The sequence below is a fragment of the Bos taurus genome, chromosome 8 (assembly GCF_002263795.3).
Source record: "Bos taurus isolate L1 Dominette 01449 registration number 42190680 breed Hereford chromosome 8, ARS-UCD2.0, whole genome shotgun sequence".
Lineage (NCBI taxonomy): Eukaryota > Metazoa > Chordata > Mammalia > Artiodactyla > Bovidae > Bos > Bos taurus.
Window position 1 is genome coordinate 103506957 of NC_037335.1, and position 19017 is coordinate 103525973.

Below are 19017 nucleotides of genomic sequence, written 5' to 3' on the forward strand. Positions count from 1 at the left end.
AAAAATCCTGATGCTGGGAAAGATTGAAGACGGAAGAAGGGGACGACAGAGGATGAGATGGTTGGATGGCATCACTGACTCAATGGACATGAGTTTGAGCAAACTCCAGGAGATGGTGAAGGACAGGGAAGCCTGGTGTGCTGCAGTCCATGGGCCACAAAGGGTTGGACACAACTGAGTGACTGAACACCACCGCCACCACATGAATGGTCACTAGTCACGGCGGGATGGCACTAGGGAGGGAGGAAGAGCAGGTTCCTGGGGGAGACCCCCGGGGCAGACCGCCCTCTCCAGGATTTCTTCACACTCATCACCATGACGCTGGCACGGAGGTGTCCGGACCCCACTCGACAGGGGGAGAAACAGAGTCTCCATGACACTGCAGGACTAGCTCAGGATCAGTGTGGGGTATGGCAGGACCAGGATTCAGACTGTCTGATGCCAGGCCTTGCTTTTCCAGTCGGAAACAAGACACTTCAATGAACCAATATGTTGTTCAGCTTGGGGCTTCCCTCGGGGGGTGTGTGTCTATCTTCAAAGGCAGTGGCCATAGGAACTAGGAGATGGGATGAGACTCTGGGAACAAGGAGAAAGGGGGATGGAAGGCTTCATCTTGGGGTGCGAAAAATGCATCCCCAAACTTCAGCTACAATGTGTGGTGGGTAGGAGAGGGGGATATCTGTATAGCTAGCTTTGGGCCCCATCATTGCTTTGATTCTTGTATGACCTTGGCTAAAACCCTTCCTTCCCTGGGTCTCAGTTTCTTTGTCTGTAAAATGGGAGCAATGGTCACAGCAGCATAGGTATGTTACATGGATTCTATGAAACATGCCTCACGAAGTGCCTGGCGCACAGAACCCACGAGGTAAACACCAAGTAAAGCCCCCCAGTCCAGCTCTCTCCCTTCACACAAAGACGGAGCCTTGGGACAAGGAGCCAAAGAGAGTGGTCAGGGAGAAGAGGGAATCCCTGCTTCTTGGGCCAGCCACCACCCCCTCTTCCTGGCTACAGCTGGTTCTAGGCCTCAGGCCTACTCTCCTGCCTTCGGTCTCTGCCCACAAGAGCCACAGGGGCCCCAGGCCAAGGCGTACGGCCGCCAGCCCTCAGGACTGATTCGGGCCTGGGACAGGCTCCAGCCCCCGGGACTGTCCCCTCTCTCTTGCCTCTCAGACCTCCCCTTCAGTCCCTGCCAGCAGCCAGGGGGCTTGGAGGTACCCTGGCTTGAGCCGCCTGCCCAGAATGTCCCCCCATGGGAGGTGACACTAGTTATCTGGGGCTAGATCATGCTGAGCCCTCAGGCTCTGCCTACACCTTCCTTGTAGCTGGCACATGGCTTCCAGCCACCCGTCCTGTGGGTGGACCAGGGCCCAGGGTGACCTGCCATGGCCCAAGGACCTCGGCTTTAAACTCTGCTCCTCCCCCTGTCTCTCTGCCCACCTCCGTGCCATGCATCCTCCCAGCTGTTATCATTATCAACAACAGCAGTTTCTACAGAGCCTCTTCTCTGTGTGCTGAGAGCTTACCATACCGCTGCTTCCTGGGTCATCAGAGCAGAGCTATGAGACAGGAGAATCTCATTTTGCAGACGAGAAACTGTCTTATGAGCAAGACCCGCAAGTGGGTGACTGCTGAGTGCCTCCTAGGGAGGCTCAGGGCCTTCCCTGGGGCTCCCATCAAGAGTTGGAGGGTCATCCTAAAGCAGGTTCTCTGCCCACCTTCTCCCAGCAAGGGTCGGAGAAAGGGGCTCTTTCGTTGAGGACTGAATGGCTAAGCAGCTTACACCACCTCTTTGTGCCTCAGTGTCCTCATCTGTAAACTGGGAGAATAATATCGCCTATTTTGTGAGGCTGTTGGCAGAATTCAGCCTTCCCAGGTGGCGCTAGTGGTAAAGCACTCACCTGCCAATACAGCAGACATAAGAAACATGGATTTGATCCCCGAGTTGGGAAGATCCCTGGAGGAAGGCATGGCAACCCACTCCAGTATTCTTACCTGGAGAATCCCACGGACAGAGGAGGCTGGTGGGCTGCAGTTCATAGCGTTCAAAGTGTTCTACACAACTGAAGGGGCTTAGCACACAGACAATGCTGGGAGGATTCATTGAGTGTCTGCGTGCAGCTGTGGCGGTCGGTGCTCACGCTTGCCAGCTGTTGGAATTATTGTCACTTCTTGCTGAGTACCATGCAGGGACTTCTGCATCACTTCATGGAAGCCCTACCACCTTCCCTGGGTATCAACATTGTCCCCTTCACTGCCCCACTACCCCCATTTCGCAGCTGAGGAAAAGCTCTGAGACCGGAAGGGCCATGTTGAAGGCCTGGGCAGCTGGTCCCCTACAAAACCAGGTGTAGCCAAGTCTCGGCTCAGCTACCCTGGCTGACAGCCTGAGACTGTCGGCCTCGGGGTATCCAGCCTTAAAATAAAAGTGATAGTCACTTGGTTGTGCCTGACTCTTTGCAACTTCATGGACCATAGCCCGCCAGGCTCCTCTGTCCATGGAATTCTCCAGGCAAGAATACTGGAGTGGGTAGCCATTCCCTTTTCCAGGGGATTTTCCTGAGCCAGGGATCGAACCTGGGTCTCCTGCATTGCAGGCGGATTCTCTACCATCTGAGCCATCAGGGAAGCCCCCAGGGAAGTCCAGCCTAGGGGAGGGTAAAGAGCAGTGTCCTGTGTTCCGAATTCCTGCTTCCGTGCTCGGGTCTGCCTTGGACCCCATGTCTTCCCTTCCCTCTTGGCCTCAGTCTTTCTGTCTGTAACCCTAAGTAGACTGGGTTCTTCATCTCTGATGAAGGCCCTCTTGGCCTCAATGTGGAGTGTCTGGAGTTCCCCAGGAGCAGGGAGTTTGTCTTAACGCTGGTTTCGCCTCCGCAGGGGGAGCAGGGCGAGGACGGCAAGGCTGAGGGGCCCCCTGGACCACCTGGAGATCGGGTAAGGGCCCCCCCCATCCACCCCCTGGACCACTGCCAGGGTGGAGCCCCAAGCCCCAGCTGTGTGGGGAGCAGGGGGAGGCTGCTGCGAGCTCCGCTGAGGGCGTGGCCCAGGAGGCCCCGGTCTGGCAACCCCTGCAGTCTTCTATTGTTGTCCTTTTCATTTAGGGCCCTGTGGGTGATCGAGGAGACCGTGGCGAACCAGGGGACCCTGGATACCCTGTAAGTATTCAGAGCTCCTACTTGCTGGCAGCATCGCAAGCGTTGTAAGAGGTCATTCCTTGGCCTCTGTTTCATGCAACCTGGAATTAGAACGGCCTTCGCCAGGAAACGGGCCTGTCCTGCCACCACGAGTGCCCAGGTTTTAAGCATCCCCAAGGGCTCATCCACCATCCCCAAGGGCTCAATTCATACTGAAAGGGGAAGGGTCCGAGATCTTTCCTGAGGGAGGGAGACCCTTCCCCTCCAGGACCCTCAGTATCCCCATCTATGACTGAGAATAGCTCTCCCAGCAGAAGCAATGAGGACAGGCCACTGAACGAGCACCCAGCCCCACCCCCCACGCCCACCCAGGCTCTTCACCCTTCATCCTTGATGGCGGGAGTCCTTTCCTTTATTCATGCTCAGTTGTGTCCTACTCTTTGTAATCCCCACAGACTGTAGCCCTCCAGACTCTTCTGTCCATGGAATTCTCCAGACGAGAATACAGGAGTGGGTTGCCATTTCTTCCTCCAGGGGATCTTCTCAACCTGGGGATCGAACCCGAGTCTTTTCTGTCTCCTACACTGGCTGGTGGCTTCTTTCTCAACTGCACCACTGCCCATTTTGCAGATGAAGAAGCTGAGACTTAAGGGGACAGTGAACCATGGCTAAGAATAAGAACAAAGGCTTCCTTGGGGTCCTCCAGGCTAGCAGTTGCCCTGGCCCCCACTCCCTCCAAGATGAGCCCCTTCACCTGTCTCTGCTTGACTTCCAGGGACAGGAGGGTGTACAAGGCCTCCGTGGAAATCCAGGCCAGCAGGGCCAACCCGTGAGTGGTGCTTCCTGTCCCATCCCCCTCCTGCCCTGAGAGGGGGGCTGGTGGAGAAGCAGTGGGGGAATTAGAGATCTGGTCTCTTTAAAGCTTAAAGAGACCTGCCCTGCGGGAGGGCCTGGGACAGCCCATTCTGGTTTCTCCTGCCCTGACCCTGGGGGCACCCCCAGAGCCTGCACCCCCAAACCCCTCCCCACCCCTCCCCCTCCAGGCGGAGACTGGCCACCCTCCCCGGGAGAGAATCCTGGGGCTGCCTTGCGTCATCTCACCTTGGTTTGCAGGGGCATCCGGGACCCCGGGGACGGCCGGGCCCCAAAGGATCGAAAGGGGAAGAGGTAAGAGGCCCGGATGCTCACGGGAAGGTAGACCCTGGGAAGGGAAAGACCAGCCTAAGCACATAGCCCGTGGGAGGCAGCACTGGGGTGTGATGAGAAGGAGAGGGGACCACGGGCCGCTGCAGGGCGTGGTCCAGCCAGGATTCCTTCAGTGGGCCTGAGGGCCAGGAGATGACCAGTCCCAATCATAGAACCTCTGGGAGGGGGACCACCTATTCAGTCAGCTAGTGGGATTTGAACCCCGGGCAGTCAGTATCCAAAGCTGGCCTCCCTTTCCACCACAATGCACTGCAGAAAGAAAACTGGGAGCAGTGAAGTGAGAGCATGTGGAGGAAGACAGGGAGCGTGACACTCATGGAGGAATTCGGAGGCGGTGGAGAGGGAATTTCCTGCCTTCACCCAGGCCTCCTGGATCGGTCTCCACTGAGGCTGGGCCAGGGCTGTCTCACTGCCCTCAACTTCCTCCCAGGGGTGCACACACACACGCCTTCCTTCTGCTCGCACACACACTCCTCACCCTTCCGGGATACCCACACCCCTGAGGATCACACGGACCTGCCAGCCATGGGGCTTAGCTCCCACCAGGAAGTTGCCAATGCCTGGACCCTCTGCCACCGGGTTCCCAGTGAGGGCCCAGGGCCCAGAGCAGGGTCAGGGGCCGCACCTGGCAGGTCCCAAGGCTGGCCTTGACCCTGGGCTTCTGGGTGGGGGTGCCTGGGCCCATTGGCAGATGCAGATGCCGAGGTAGAGGGGCAGGGCTGAGCCACAGAGGGATCTCCCTTCTGGAGCCCCTTGGGTTCTGCGCCTCCTCCAGGAAGCCTCCATCGTGTGCCCCTTGATTTTTCAGGGGCCAAAGGGAAAGCAAGGCAAGGCTGGGGCGCCAGGACGGAGGGGGATCCAGGTGAGTGGCTTACAGCTTTTCGTTCACCCACCCCACCCCCTGCCCTCCCCAGAAGCCCTCACCAGCTTCTCGTTTACTCCCAGGGCCTGCAGGGGCTCCCAGGGCCTCGGGGCGTGGTGGGGAGACAGGGCCCCGAGGGTGTTGCTGGACCAGATGGGCTTCCTGGCCGCGATGGTCAAGCAGGACAGCAGGTGAGCCGGACTGGGGGTTAACAGAGGGTGTCTCTGTTCGAGACGAGGTGCGCGTGTGGTGGGATGTGGGGTGCCATAGGCCATGGGCCAGGAGGAGCAGGTTTGGGAACTTGGATGGGCAGAATCAGCATATCTAGAAGTTTCCTGCATGGTCAGTGGCTTCATTCTGTGGTACCTGGACAATGGCCTGTCTCACTGTCTCTCCTCCATGCCAGCACCCAGAGGGACAACCCCTGTCCAGGGCAGAGAGCTTCTGGTTTTTAAGATCCCTCATCTCCCTACCCACGAATCTTCAAGTCCTCTTGCCCCACTGGTCCAGCCATTCTCACACATGGCCTCCATCCCTGAGTCTGACCTCCACCCCCACCAGGCTTCTCCCACGCTGGTGGATTTTGAAGTCACCCTGCCTCCTTGGCTGCCTATTTCCTGAAACATGAAAAATTCTCCTTTGCCCTCTTTCTTCACAGGGGGAGCAAGGAGATGACGGGGACCCCGGGCCCATGGGCCCTGCTGGGAAGAGAGGAGATCCAGGTGTGGCTGGCTTGCCTGGAGCACAGGGGCCCCCAGGATTCAAGGTCAGACACTTGTTAATGCTCTTATCCGCCCTCCACCCTTTCTGCCTTGGTACTGACTACAGTGACCCTGACTACAGGGCTGACATGGGCACCCATGTCCCAGGGACAGTGAGAAAAATGGAGTCTACTTCCTCAGGGGTCCCTCCCCAAGCTTGAACCTGGCTTGCTGCTGCTGCTGCTAAGTCACTTCAGTCGTGTCCGACTCTGTGCGACCCCATAGACGGCAGCCCACCAGGCTCCCCCGTCCCTGGGATTCTCCAGGCAAGAACACTGGAGTGGGTTGCCATTTCCTTCTCCAATGCATGCAAGTGAAAAGTGAAAGTGAAGTCGCTCAGTCGTGTCTGACTCTTAGCGACCCCATGGACTGCAGCCCACTAGGCTCCTCCATCCATGGGATTTTCCAGGCAAGAGTACTGGAGTGGGCTGCCATTGCCTTCTCCTGGCTTAAAGGATAGTTAACCCCTGGAGCTGTAATACTGCCCCCTATCAGGCCTTTGAGGTTGTCAACTGTTTGTTGAGCTGTCCGTGGGCGCCCTCTTGTGGGCCTTGTGGGGCAATGGCTGTTGCTGGCTGCTGGGACCCTCCAAGGCATCTTTTTAGGAAGTTTCCTTGCTCGGTGGGGGAGGCAGTCATGAGGCTGTCTGAGCCCAGGGTTAGACACTGAAGGGAAAATTGAGATGAATGAATGAGGCTCTCACCCTCTCTGAGCTTGAAGTTTAGTTGGAGAGAGGTTGTAACCCTCTTTAAAGACAGAGGGCAGAGGGGAGAGGTGGCCTTGGCCTGTGGAAGATTTAAATGAGGCAAGAAGGGGAGGCGACATTCTAGACAAGAGGAAGAGTGTGAGTGGAGGTAGGGACTGCCTGGCCTGTTGGGAAGAAACAGTGAAGAGAGGTGTGTGAGAGAGTTGTCAGGAAGTGGGCCCTTGAATGCCAGAACAAGAAAAGAGACTTTCTTCTTAAGCAGGCTGAAGTCTGAGCACCCTCCCCCATCCCCAGACCTACACCTGTTGCCCCAGCAACCAGAGATGTTTACTGACCTGGTGGAATCCCTGTTCTGTCTCTCCAGCTGCCCTCCCCATCTCCTAGAGCCGTTTTCTCCCGTTGACTGGTCATCTTGGTGTGTTTCTTTAAGGGTGAAAGTGGGTTGCCTGGGCAGATGGGACCCCCTGGCAAGCGAGGGACAGAAGGCGGCATGGGGCTTCCTGGGAACCAGGGGGAGCCTGGATCCAAAGGCCAGCCGGTGAGTGAGCCCCAGGGAACACACATGTTCCCACACATGCACACACACGCACGCAGACCCACCAGCCACCTTCCTGCACTGTGCAAAGCACGGAGCAACCCTCTCCATGGGCACGAGATCCCACTCTGCCTCCCCCGAGTCAGGGATGAGGGGATGCAAGAAAGCTGAGGAGCGAGATGTGAGTGGTCCCTTAAGAATGAGGAGAGGCCATCCCAACCAGAACCTTAAGTAGCCTGAAGTAACCTTGAATCTGGATTTCCCAGGTGGCGCTAGTAGAAAGAACCCACATGCCCCTGCAAGAGACTGTAAGAAACATGGGTTTAATCCCTGGGTCGGGAAGATCCCCTGGAGGAGGGCATGGCAACCCACTCCAGTATTGTTGCCTAGAGAATCCTGTGGACAGAGGAGCCTGGAGGGCTTCAGTCCATAGGGTCACAAAGAGTCAGACACGACTGAAGCGACTTAGCACACACACAGCCTTGGATCTATTCGAGAAATTACATCTATAGTCTGAAAACTTCCCACAAAGGTTCAGATGACTTCACTGGTAAATTCTAGTCATTGTTTATGGAAGAAAAATTCCAATTCTGCATACACTCTTCCATAAAATTGAAGGGAAGGGATACTTCCAAACACATGCTGTGAGGTTAGCATTACCCTGATGTCTATGCTAGACAAAGATTACAAGAAAAGAAAACTACCGACCTCAGACTACAATATACCTCAGAAGTATAGACACAAAAGTTCTCGATACTGTTTTAGAAAAATCAGTCAAAGAATACATTAAAAGAATGATATGTCAAGATCAAGTGAGATTTGAAACTTCCCTGGTGGCCCAGTGGCTAAGACAACATGCTCCCAATGCAGGGGGCCCAGGTTCGATCCCTGGTCAGGGAACTAGATCCCACATGCACCACCAAGAGTTCACATGCCACAGCTACAGATCCTGCATGTTGCAACTAAAAATAAGATAAAATCCCACATGCTGCAGGTAAGAACCAACACAGTCAAATAAAGAAATGTATTTTTTTAAAAAAGAAGATCAAGTGAATCAGGAAAAAAAGATCAGGAATGTAAGGATAGTATAACATTTAAAAATAAATCAATATAATTCACCATATTAACAAGCTAAAATTTGTTGTTTAGTCACTCAGTCGTGTCTAACTCTTTGTGACCCCACGGACTGCAGCACCCCAGGCTTCCCTGTCCATCACCATCTCCCAGAGTTTGCTCAAACTCATGTCCATTGAGTCGGTGATGCCATCCAACCATCTCATCCTCTGTTGTCCCCTTCTCCTCCTGCCCACAATCTTCCCCAGACTAAAATAGAAGATCCAATTAATCATTTCAGTAGATGCAAGAAAAGCAAATGATAGAATCCAACTCCATTTCTGATAAAAATTCTCAACAAACTTGGTATAGAAAAAACTTCCTCAACTTGATAAAGGACAGTCATGAAAAATCTATAGTTACTATCGTAGTTCCTAGTGAAGGATTAAATTATTTCTCCCAAAGAGCAGAAATAAGTCAGATACCTGCTCACACCACTTTTGTTCAACATTGTGTTGGCATTTCTAGCCACTGCTGTCGGGCATCATGTTTGTGAGCCATTCACATTCATTTGCCTTGAGGTGGAGTGGCTGATATCCCTTCAAAGAGGCAGGCCTGGGGGTCCTGCCCGACTGGCCAGGCACCTTATCTTGGCCTCACTTGCGCTGTCTCATCTTGTTCTCCCCATAGGGTGACTCTGGTGAGATGGGATTCCCAGGAATGGCTGGCCTCTTTGGACCCAAGGTACAGATTCTCTATTCCTCTTGGGGTCCTGTCCATCCACCTGCTTGTTCACTTATTATTTCTTGGGCGCAAATATTTCTTGTTCACAAATATTTCTTGGGCATTTGCAATGGGGGCTGGAACACAGCCAGAATCTAGCATGAACACCCTTGTCTCCCAGCCTAATGTTCCAGCAGACCTGGGTTCTAAGCCCAGCTCCGCAGTTTATCTGCTCTGTGCCTGAGCAAGTTACTTGGTCTCTCCAAGCCTCAGTTTTCTCATCTATAAAATGGGCACAGTAGCAGCAAAGGGTTGTTACAATGAAGATTAAACCTACACCATTTAGCGCTGAGCCAGCACGCTGCCTGCTGCATACTAATTGTGGACATTTGTTCCTCTTTCTGGAGCCTCTCAGGGAAGGCCTCTCTTGACCGGGAGGGCAAAAGTTGGGCAGACCCCAGGGGTGGCGGAGCTGCTGGAGCCCTTGCCCAGCGGCCACCCAGACACAGCAGCCCTTCTCCATCTCCCGCAGGGCCCCCAAGGAGACGTCGGTTTCAAAGGCATCCAGGGCCCTCGGGGGCCTCCTGGCTTGATGGTGAGTCCTCCCCTGTCTGTCCCAGCATGGTCAGTCACCCGAGGCCGGCCAGCCATCAGCTGGGTGACGTCACCCTTCCTGTTCCTTCAGTCCTGAGCCTTCTCTGCCCACTATCTCCCCTCCTGTTTCTACACCTTTTCTTAACATTTATTTTTTAATTGGAGGATAATTGCTTTACAATGTTGTGTTCGTTTCTGCGTACGATGTGAATCAGCCATAAGCATACATATGTCCCCTCCCTCTCGAACCTCCCTCCAACCCCCTACCCTGCTTCCACACCTTTGCTCGTGATCTTCCTGCCAGCTGAGCTGCCGTCTTTCCTGCTTTCACCTGCTCCCATCCCCCACCAATGGCCCACTGTAACGCACACCACTCGGGCTCAGCAGACGTGCAGCCTGGCCTCACCTGGGGAGGTCTCCCTTCCATCTCCTGGGGGCCTTCAGGCTGCCCCCTACCCTCCTGTCCTGGTGACTGTGTTCCCCAGGCGCTGGGACGAGAACACACAAGCCTTTCTCTCCCCTTTAGGGAAAGGAAGGTATCATCGGGCCCCTGGGAATCCTGGGACCTTCGGGACGCCAGGTATGTGCAGGGGGCTGGCCAGAAAGACCACTGGGGCAAGACTGTTTGTGTGACCTAGACCCAGTCTGAGCCTCAGTTTCCCCATCTGGGCAGTGGGGCTCCTCCTCTGAGCCCCCTCTCACTGGGCCATGGTTTCTTGCAGGGTCCAAAGGGCGACAAAGGCAGCCGCGGGGACTTGGTGAGTGGACGGGCTGGTGGGCAGTGTGGTGGGCGGGGGCAGGGGGGTGGCACGGCTCAATCTGCTCCTCTAACTCTGTCTCCCCGCTTCTGTCCCCCTCCAGGGATTGCAAGGTCCGAGGGTGAGTGGGCTGGGGTGTGAGGGCTGGGGGGATGGTGGAGTCAGGGGGGCGGGCACTCTGGGCTTTCCTGCCCGTGACCAGTCATGTCCTGGGACCTCGGTCTGTACGCAGGTGGCCACGGTGCCTGGGTCTCAGGAGGAGGCCTGGGCGGGGTCGGGGGATGAGAGGCCTTTGAGCGGGGCCTCACTGTTCTTCTCTTCCTCCAGGGTCCTCCCGGTCCCAGAGGGCAGCCCGGCCCACCGGTAGGTAGTGTGTGCTCCCCTTGAATTGTAGGGCAGCTGGTGGGACCCCAGGCTGTGTTGGCGGCCTTCATAGGACTGGCCCTGACTTCACAGGCCAGGCCTCTGGGATAGTACAGCTCAGCCCGGGTGGTCCCAGGCAGAGACCAGGGTGGTGGGTTCTCTCATGCCCTGAGAGCCCCTCCCAGCTCCCGACAGCCCCTGGGACTGCAGCACACAGTCCCTGCCAGACACGACCCAGCCTCTTCTTTTGCAGGGTCCTCCAGGGAGCACTATCCACTTCGTAAGTTGGAGAACTTCCTCTGCGGTCTACTTGGAGTAAGGCCTGGGGTGTGGTGGGGGAGGGATGACAACAGACCCCTCCCTGGCCCAGGGCTGCCCACGCCCCATCCTTCCTCACTCCATACTGAACCCTGACCCCTGCACTGAGGGGCAGGAAACCCAGGTATTAGCCAGAATGCACCCCGGCCAGTGGATCCAGGAAGACCTCCCTCCGCTGGCTCCAGGCCCTGTTGGCCCACTCTGTGCCGTTCCACTGACAGATCTTTAAGCTTCTGGTACTGATTCCAGCCCCTGAGTTTTGGGAAGGGAGCTGCCCATACCAGTGAGCAATTTGGGGGACACCAGCTGGGTGTCCTAGAATTTAATTCAGTCCTGACACTACTTGGAGCAGCATCAGATTCCACGGGTTGAGGGCTCAGTCCTGCAAGATCGCTGCTGGCTCCCCAACCCAGGACTCCACACCTCCATCCCTCGCCCCCCTTCCCTGCCTCTCTTCCGATGCCAGTGGCAAATCCAGGTCTCATTTGTGCTTCTGACCAACTAGCTATAGACCAAAAGTTCCCACCAGGCCCTCCTTGGCATCTGTTAATTTGCTAGGGCAGCTCACAGAACTCAGAGACACATTCTACCTACCAGATTAGTGGCTTATTATAAAAGGCTGTAACTCACACGTGTCATTTTGGACTTCCCTTCTCAGCGGGTAAAGAATCCACCTGCAATGCAGGAGACACAAGAGATGCGGGTTTGTTCCCTGGGTTGGGAAAATCCCCTGGAGGAGGAAATGGCAACCCACCCCAGTATTTTGCCTGGAGAACCCCATGGACAGAGGAGCCTGGTGGGCTGCCTTCCATAGAGTTGCAGAGAGTCGGATGCGACTGAGCGCAGGCACAGAGGAGCAGCCGGATGGAGGTTGTGCATCATCAAGCAAGGCATGGGGACGGGCCACGAGCTTCTGTGTCTATTCTGAATCTGCACCTGTTCACCAAGCTGGGAGCCCTCCGAACCCAGTCCTTTTAGGATTTTCTGGGGGCTTCGTTACATAGACACAATTGATTAAGTCATCGGCGATGGCAATTGACTCAGTCTCCAGCCGCTCTCCCCTCCTTGGAGGCTGTGGGACTGGTAACTGAAAGTTGCAACCCTCTGATCACGTGGTTGGTTCCGGAGACCACCAGCCCCTACCCTTAGGTTACTTAGGAGCTTTCCAAAAGTCATCTCATGAACACAGCAAAAGATACCCTATCTCAGAAAATTCCAAGGGTTTTCGGAGCTCTGTGCCAGGAACCGGATTGAAGACCAAGTATAGATTTCTTATTGTGCATCACCGCATGACAGAGTCTGTCCAGCTCAGATTCTGAGTCCAAGGAGAGTCAGGCAAGGTTGCAGGTTGGGCCCCAGTGCTCCTCCCTGGCTTGAATGAAAATACATCCCCCCCTCACAAGCCCTCTGGCAGTCTGTCCACATTTGATCATGGTCCCAGTTGACTGTTAGAAGCAAGCCCCGACCGCGTCCCAGGGAATGGCCAAGGGGAAGGACTGCATGGAGAAGGAGCCCCGGCCATGAGCAGCTTGAATCCTTGCTCTCTGTCCTCGCTGTCCATCCCTCTGTCTCATCCATGAAACTAGAGTGACAGCCCTGGCCTCTTCCTCTACATCCTTCCTTCTTCAGTAAGGAAGCAAACTAGGAGGAAATTAAGGGATCTAGGAAAAGACTTTTCCCTCTTAAAGAAAAAAGGAAAACGAGAGGATTTTTATTTTTTGAATAATAACTAATAGATTCAGTGCTTGTTGTATGCCATATAACATTCGTAGCGCTTTTCTGGAATTCCCTTGTGGTCTGGTGGTTAGGACCCCACGCTTTCACTGCTGAGGGCTCGGGCTCAGTCTCTGAGCCCTAATCAGGGAATTAGGATTTCTCAGGCTGTGTGGGGAGGCAAAAAAAAAAAAAAAGAAGTGCTTTTCGTGTGTTCTGCTGTTTAGTCACTAAGTCTTGTGACTCTTTGCAACCCCATGGACTGTAGCTTGCCAGACTTCTCTGTCCATGGGATTTTCCAGGTGAGAATACTGGAGTGGGTCACCATTTCCTTTTCCAGGGGATCTTCCCGATCCAGGGATCAAACCCAGTCTCCTGTGTCTTCCTGCATTGTAGGCGGATTCTTTACCTTGAAATCATTTATTCCTCTCAACAGTTCTGAGTTTTATTATCAGGATGAGAGAACCAAGTTTAAGCAGCTTGCCCAGATTGTACAGTTAGTAAGTTGCAAGGCTTGGGATCTGAACTTGAGAAGGACTGCCAGAGTCCTAGCTCCAGACCCCAACCCTGGGGCTTTACTCACTGTCAGATCTTCCCCCCTCTCTATATTCATGATGAGGTCATGCAGCTGTGTTTCTGGGAAGCCCAGTGTCAGGACTGGAGGTGCAAGTGGAAGTGAGACACTTACAGTGCAAAGGGGAGACCCCGGGGCTGTGGGAATGTAGAAGGCGGGGTCCACACCCAGCCTGGGGGCATCGGGAGAGAGTTCCCATCGCAGGGTGGTATCTATAGGATGCGTGCAGGGCAGGCTTTCTCACCCACAGCGCTGTGGACATTTGGAACCAGACGGTTCTTTGCTGTGAGTGATTGTCCTGTGCATCAGAGGATATGTAGCCACAGCCTGGCTTCCAGCCACTGCATCCCAGTAGCACTGCCTGCTCCAGTTGTGACAGCCCCTGAAGTCTCGAGATATTGCCAGATGCCCTCTAGGGGGCAGCATCAGCCCTGGCTGAGAACCACTGGAACAGTAGATGGAACGATGGAGGAAGGGAACAGGCAAATGGGAGCCGCGCGTTCAGAGGCGTGGTGGCTAAACAGAGCACGCACTTAGGGACTGAGAAGTGCGATAGTGTGTCTGGTGCGCGGAGCACCCGTGAGAGACAGAGAGAGGCAGGGCTGGAGCACACAGCACGCAGGCCACTGCCAGGAGTTTGGACTTAATCTTGGGGGCAACAGAGCGCTATGGAAGTGCCTGGAGGAAATTAGTGGAAGCATCTGTTTGCAAGGGGAGGAAGAACAGAGTTCCCCAGAAGGCATGCTATTGGCCAGGATCCCACTAGGGAAGGTAGGGTGGGAGGGCCCTTGCTCAGACCCTGGGACTCCTGCTCGGTGGGGGCCAGGAGGCACAACCTGTCTTCTCTCTGCGCAGCAACAAGATGACCTTGGGGCAGCTTTCCAGACGTGGATGGATACAAGTGGAGCACTGAGAGCAGAGGTGCCACCCGGGGCCCTGCCCACGTGGGGTCCCTTCCTTGGGGGGGGTGCAGAAATGATGACCCACATGTGGTCAGTGGCCTCCACGTGACCCACACTGAGCAATTCACAGCCAGCAAGTGACCCAGAAGCAGGGCCGAGGCCTTTTGCTCTCCTCCTGAGTCAGGTAGAGATGTCAGAAGCAGCTTCTTGGTTCAGTCCCAGAATCCACCAGAGGCAGGAAACTTGTCCACAGGCTCTGCTAAGACCCTGGCCAGTGGTCACCTCAGCACTAGGATACAAGGCTGAACAGGGCCCTGGGTATCCTCTGGTCAAACCCTGTCAAGAGTGTCCTTTGCTGAGTTGCTTTCCCCCCACGATGGGGGACTCACTACCTATCAGCTCAGATCGTCAGACTTTTCCATTTGTGCCCTGAGTGCTCTCTCCAGGCTCATGAGCCAGGGGAAGGGCAGATAGAAAAGCTTGTTATGTTCCTTCCATTCTGGGGAGTGGGGGACGGGGTAGTCAGTGGAAAGTAAGTCCTTCACCAACTCCTTCCTGAGGGATTTGGGACCCCTTCCTTGACTCCTCGCTCACAGGACCCTCCTATTCTGCAGCAGAAGCCAGGCTGACTGTCCACATCTCTCAAGCCCCCAGGCCCTCTAGGTAGATCTGCCCCTGGCCACCGCTGGTCCCCAGTTTCTTTATTTGTTAAGTGGAGGGACACCCAAGCATAGCCCCTGCAGGGAGCTCAGATGTCTCCTTAGTGGCAAGAACTTGGGGCAGTGGAGGCTTAGAGCTCCAGCCGGACAAGGACCTCAAGGGCCCGACGGCCACCCTCTTTTCTCACAACAGGGTTACAGCCATCCGGACCGGCTGGTGCTGGACCAGGGAGGGGAGATCTTTAAAACCTTACACTACCTCAGCAACCTCATCCAGAGCATTAAGACGCCCCTGGGCACCAAAGAGAACCCCGCCCGGGTCTGCCGGGACCTCATGGACTGTGAGCAGAAGATGGTGGATGGTACGAGGGCCGGTGGGGTCTGTCTCAAGCGAGGGCTTCCCGGCCCCAGGGGTGGGGCAGGGTGGGGCAGGGGATTCCAGGAGGAGCTAAAGAGATGGTTAACCGCTCTAAGACAGAGCAATTAGCCATTAGGTTCTCCGGTCAACTGGGCCGAGCATCTGTCCTTGGGGAGGCAGTCATATATTCACTCAACAAACAGTCACAGAGCCCCTCAGTGTGCCAGGCATTGAGCCTCCTGCGGCATGGGGATATGGACGGGTCCCACCCTTCCAGAGTTGAACCCACAGATCCACAAGCTGGGGATGACCATTTCACTGCAATGGGCCAAGAGCTTTGGCAGAAAAAGGCCCCAGGGCCAGGAAGGCCCCCATCGTAGCTCCCCTGGAGAGCCAGGATTCCCAATTTCTGTCCTCTGCACCTCATCCAACTCTCCTCTCTCTCTGTGAGCTGTGTGGTACCTTGGAAGGACGACAGTTTTAGAGGCGGACAGACCTGAGTTCAAATGTCTGTCCTGCCTCTGACCTGCTCTGTGAGCTGGGTGAGCCACCCTTCTCTCTGCTGCGTGAGAAGGCTGTCCTACTCTATTAGCTGTGGGGCCTTTGGCTCCTTGGGAACCCAAAAGGGGAAGCCAGGTGCCAGCAGAGCTTCCTGGTTGATGGGATAGAAGCCCTGACTCCCACCAAGTTCTGGGAGGATCAGAGCCTTGGCAGTAAAACATTTCAATTAAACAATCCCTAAATCCCTCGGGCAAGTGGCTCAGCTTCTCTCAACCTGTAGTCCTTTCTGGAAAATGATACTTACCAGTGGCGACAGGGGGATACTTCCCATGTGGCCTCTCTGGAGACTCTGCCAGCTCTGAGCTCTGCAGAGAGTTTCCTTCCATCACTATGGCTCACAGAATCCCTTTTCTGCTCCACCTCCCTGACTTCATGTCCAGCTGGGACTCAGCGGGTGACCAGGTGTCAGATTCACCTGTAGAACCAAGCCTGGGGTTCCTCCCCACATACATACACCGCCCCCCATCCCATGTTGCCTATAGGTACCTACTGGGTGGATCCTAACCTTGGCTGCTCGTCCGACACCATCGAAGTCTCCTGCAACTTCACACATGGTGGACAGACGTGTCTCAAGCCCATCACGGCCTCCAAGGTATCCATCTGCTCCCCAGCGCTCACTGGCTTGCTCTCTCTACACCCCTTGCCCCTGCCCTGGACCACAGTCCATCCAGCCTTGTGACTGAGCCTTAACTATCTTGCTACATAGCCTCGGGAAAATCATCTCCTCTTTCTGAACCCCAGTTCCTCATCTCTGCATTTGGTTTCCAAATCCTTTTGTGTTGGGTGATGCTGATGGTTCTGTCTTCAAATAGAACTTTCTGCCTAAAGTCTAAGACACAGCAGTTAGCCAAGCTGGGTTAGCCAGCAGTTAGCCAGCCCCTTGGCTTGGACAACTATGACCGTAAGCACAAAACAAGTCAGCGAGATGATCCCCTGGGGCCTGTGTTCTGGGGTTGTGTATGCAAATATGTAGCTCATGTTTGGTGCCCACGTACCTGCGATGGTCTCTGGGCTGAGAATTTTAGGTGGCCCAGGGCAACTCCAACAAACCACAGTGTGCAGCAGCGGGTGGAACATAACCACGCCCCCGGCTAGGGAACCCCTCGCTGGAGGGTGGGTCTGTAGTTGCAGCAAGTCCTCCCTATGAGACAATTCAAGCTGCAGAGAAAAGGGTTTCTCTGGCTGCAGGAGAGGTGGGACTCCAGCGCCCCCCAGGGGAAGCTCCGGAAAGTACCTTGTCCTGACCATGGCAGACCCAGAGTCTGAACATCCATAGCCCAGCCAGCTGGGTAACAAGTCCTGGCTGGGTCCCCACCATGGGCCAGGCACTGAGCCAGGTGCTGGGCTCAACAGGAAATATGGCAGCCTCCACAAGCAGAGCTCACAGTCCAACAGGCCCTTTCCCCTCTGACACGGAGGGTCACCAGCTTCGTGGCAAACCCACCTGGCAGACGGGTGAGGCTGGCACCTGGATTGGCAATGCGACTGCCCATCTGAGTCGCCATCCCCATCAGGAACAATGAACCACTGTCCTGGGCTGGCCTCAGCCTAATGATAACCAGTGTTGTGGCTGGACCAGCCTCCCTGATTTTTCTTAAGGTTGCAAAATGCCCTCCAGCAATAACCACCCAGAAACAGGAAAAAAAAAAGAAATGTAGAAAGGTTATTACTTACGGGACCTGGAAATTACAGCATACCTGGGACGGCACAGTGAGGTCTCTGGTAGAGAGAGAAAGGGACAGTGCATCTCCTTGTATTGGAGGAGGAGGAGGCTAGGATTTCATAGGTTCAGTCTGTGCTGGTGAATTTAAAACCTAAGGGTGGGAATTTAAAGCAGAAAAGAAAAAATAAGTGATCCCAACAGTTGTTGAAATCAACCAGAGCTCTAATACAAAGGAGCCGCAGTGTTGGGAGGTGGCCCAGCCCTTCCAGGGTTAGTCTGTGGGGCTGGCAATGTGTTTATTGGAGATAACCTTCTTTGAAGTGTGTGCCTCAGCGATCAGAGCCTAACTCAGGCACTTGCATCACACAAAAAAGGAGACAACACAACGGTCAGGGCTAATACTACCATCTGCCCTGTGATGCCCTGTGATGTGAGACATCAGAGTCAATGGTGAGGATATTTAACCTCCTGGGTAGCTGATATGTTAAAAGTCAGGGGTAAGGCACCTTGAAACCCAGAAAATACACATCTGAACAGGATCACAGTAGAAAATCTGTAATTATTATAGAGGCAATAGTCTGAAATTCAGTCGGGAGCCATTGTCCCAAACTCGAAGGATCCCGTAATGAAACTAAGTCAGTGATCTGAGGGGCCCCAGAATCTGTTCCAAGATTTCTGTAATATTGTGAAGCATTTATACATCTTGGACATGGTGTGTAAGGAGGTCAGTCTGAATCTATCCTGAGTAGGGAGATTGTTTCATATCTCATCTAACCAATCTCTCGGTCCCGAGAATAGGTCAATTCAGTAAAAGAGTAGTATCTTATCTCAGGAGGCAGTGATACCCAAGTAAGGTACAGTACAGGTAATCGGGTATTTAATAAGAGGCATCTGTATGGAAACAAAAAAAGTCAAGAACTCCCTGGCAGTCCAGTGGTTAGGACTTGGCGTTTTCATTGCCATGGTCCTGGGTTCAATCCCTGGTTGAGAAACTAAGATCCCACAAGAGGCATGATGTGGCCAAAACAAAAAAAAGTCAATGATTGGAGAAGATTATAGTCCCACTTTTTGAGTTCTAAAGGTGCTAGTCAAGCAGATTTCTAGATGTTGGGCTCCAAACATCTTCAGGTGGAGTGAGGGCAGACAGAGGCAGTCTGATAGTTTTCCTTGGGTTGCAGTTTGAATGTGCCTGGTGATCTTTCTGAGTGGCCCACATGGCAACGGGCATGAAGATTGTCCATACCTGCACAGTTGTGATGATCTCTCTGCAGTTTATATCATGTTAGCCCAGTGTAGCTTGCATGGCTTTGGGAAGAGTGCAATCTTCATTTTCAATAGAAAATGAAATCAGAAGTGTGGGAGAAAAACTGGAAACATTAGTTTGGAGAGTTGTAGCTAGATATTGGAGGAGCCAAGAAGAATTCAGCATCCTGTCCAATTTACAGGTAGAAAGCAAAGTCTCAGATGATTAACAGAACTAGAATCCAATGTCCACAACCGTGTGTCATAGTTTCTATTGAAACAATTTTTCTCTGTGCAGTCATCCCCATTTCTATTAAAGAGAGCCATAGAAAGAC

General features: G+C 54.2%; 1 protein-coding gene across 3 annotated transcripts in view; it reads left to right on the forward strand.

Moving 5' to 3' along the window:
• The window catches only part of COL27A1 (collagen type XXVII alpha 1 chain), a 153262-nt gene that overhangs the window by 123176 nt on the left and 11069 nt on the right, over positions 1 to 19017 (forward strand). For all 3 annotated transcript variants that reach the window (XM_059889056.1, NM_001206680.1, XM_059889057.1), the window contains 18 exon segments: positions 2875 to 2931; positions 3099 to 3152; positions 3907 to 3960; positions 4245 to 4298; positions 5146 to 5199; positions 5283 to 5390; positions 5858 to 5965; positions 7097 to 7204; positions 8945 to 8998; positions 9510 to 9572; positions 10098 to 10151; positions 10294 to 10329; positions 10433 to 10450; positions 10657 to 10692; positions 10946 to 10972; positions 14153 to 14218; positions 15052 to 15220; positions 16260 to 16369. In XM_059889056.1, the coding sequence (XP_059745039.1) occupies positions 2875 to 2931; positions 3099 to 3152; positions 3907 to 3960; positions 4245 to 4298; positions 5146 to 5199; positions 5283 to 5390; positions 5858 to 5965; positions 7097 to 7204; positions 8945 to 8998; positions 9510 to 9572; positions 10098 to 10151; positions 10294 to 10329; positions 10433 to 10450; positions 10657 to 10692; positions 10946 to 10972; positions 14153 to 14218; positions 15052 to 15220; positions 16260 to 16369 (1230 nt within the window).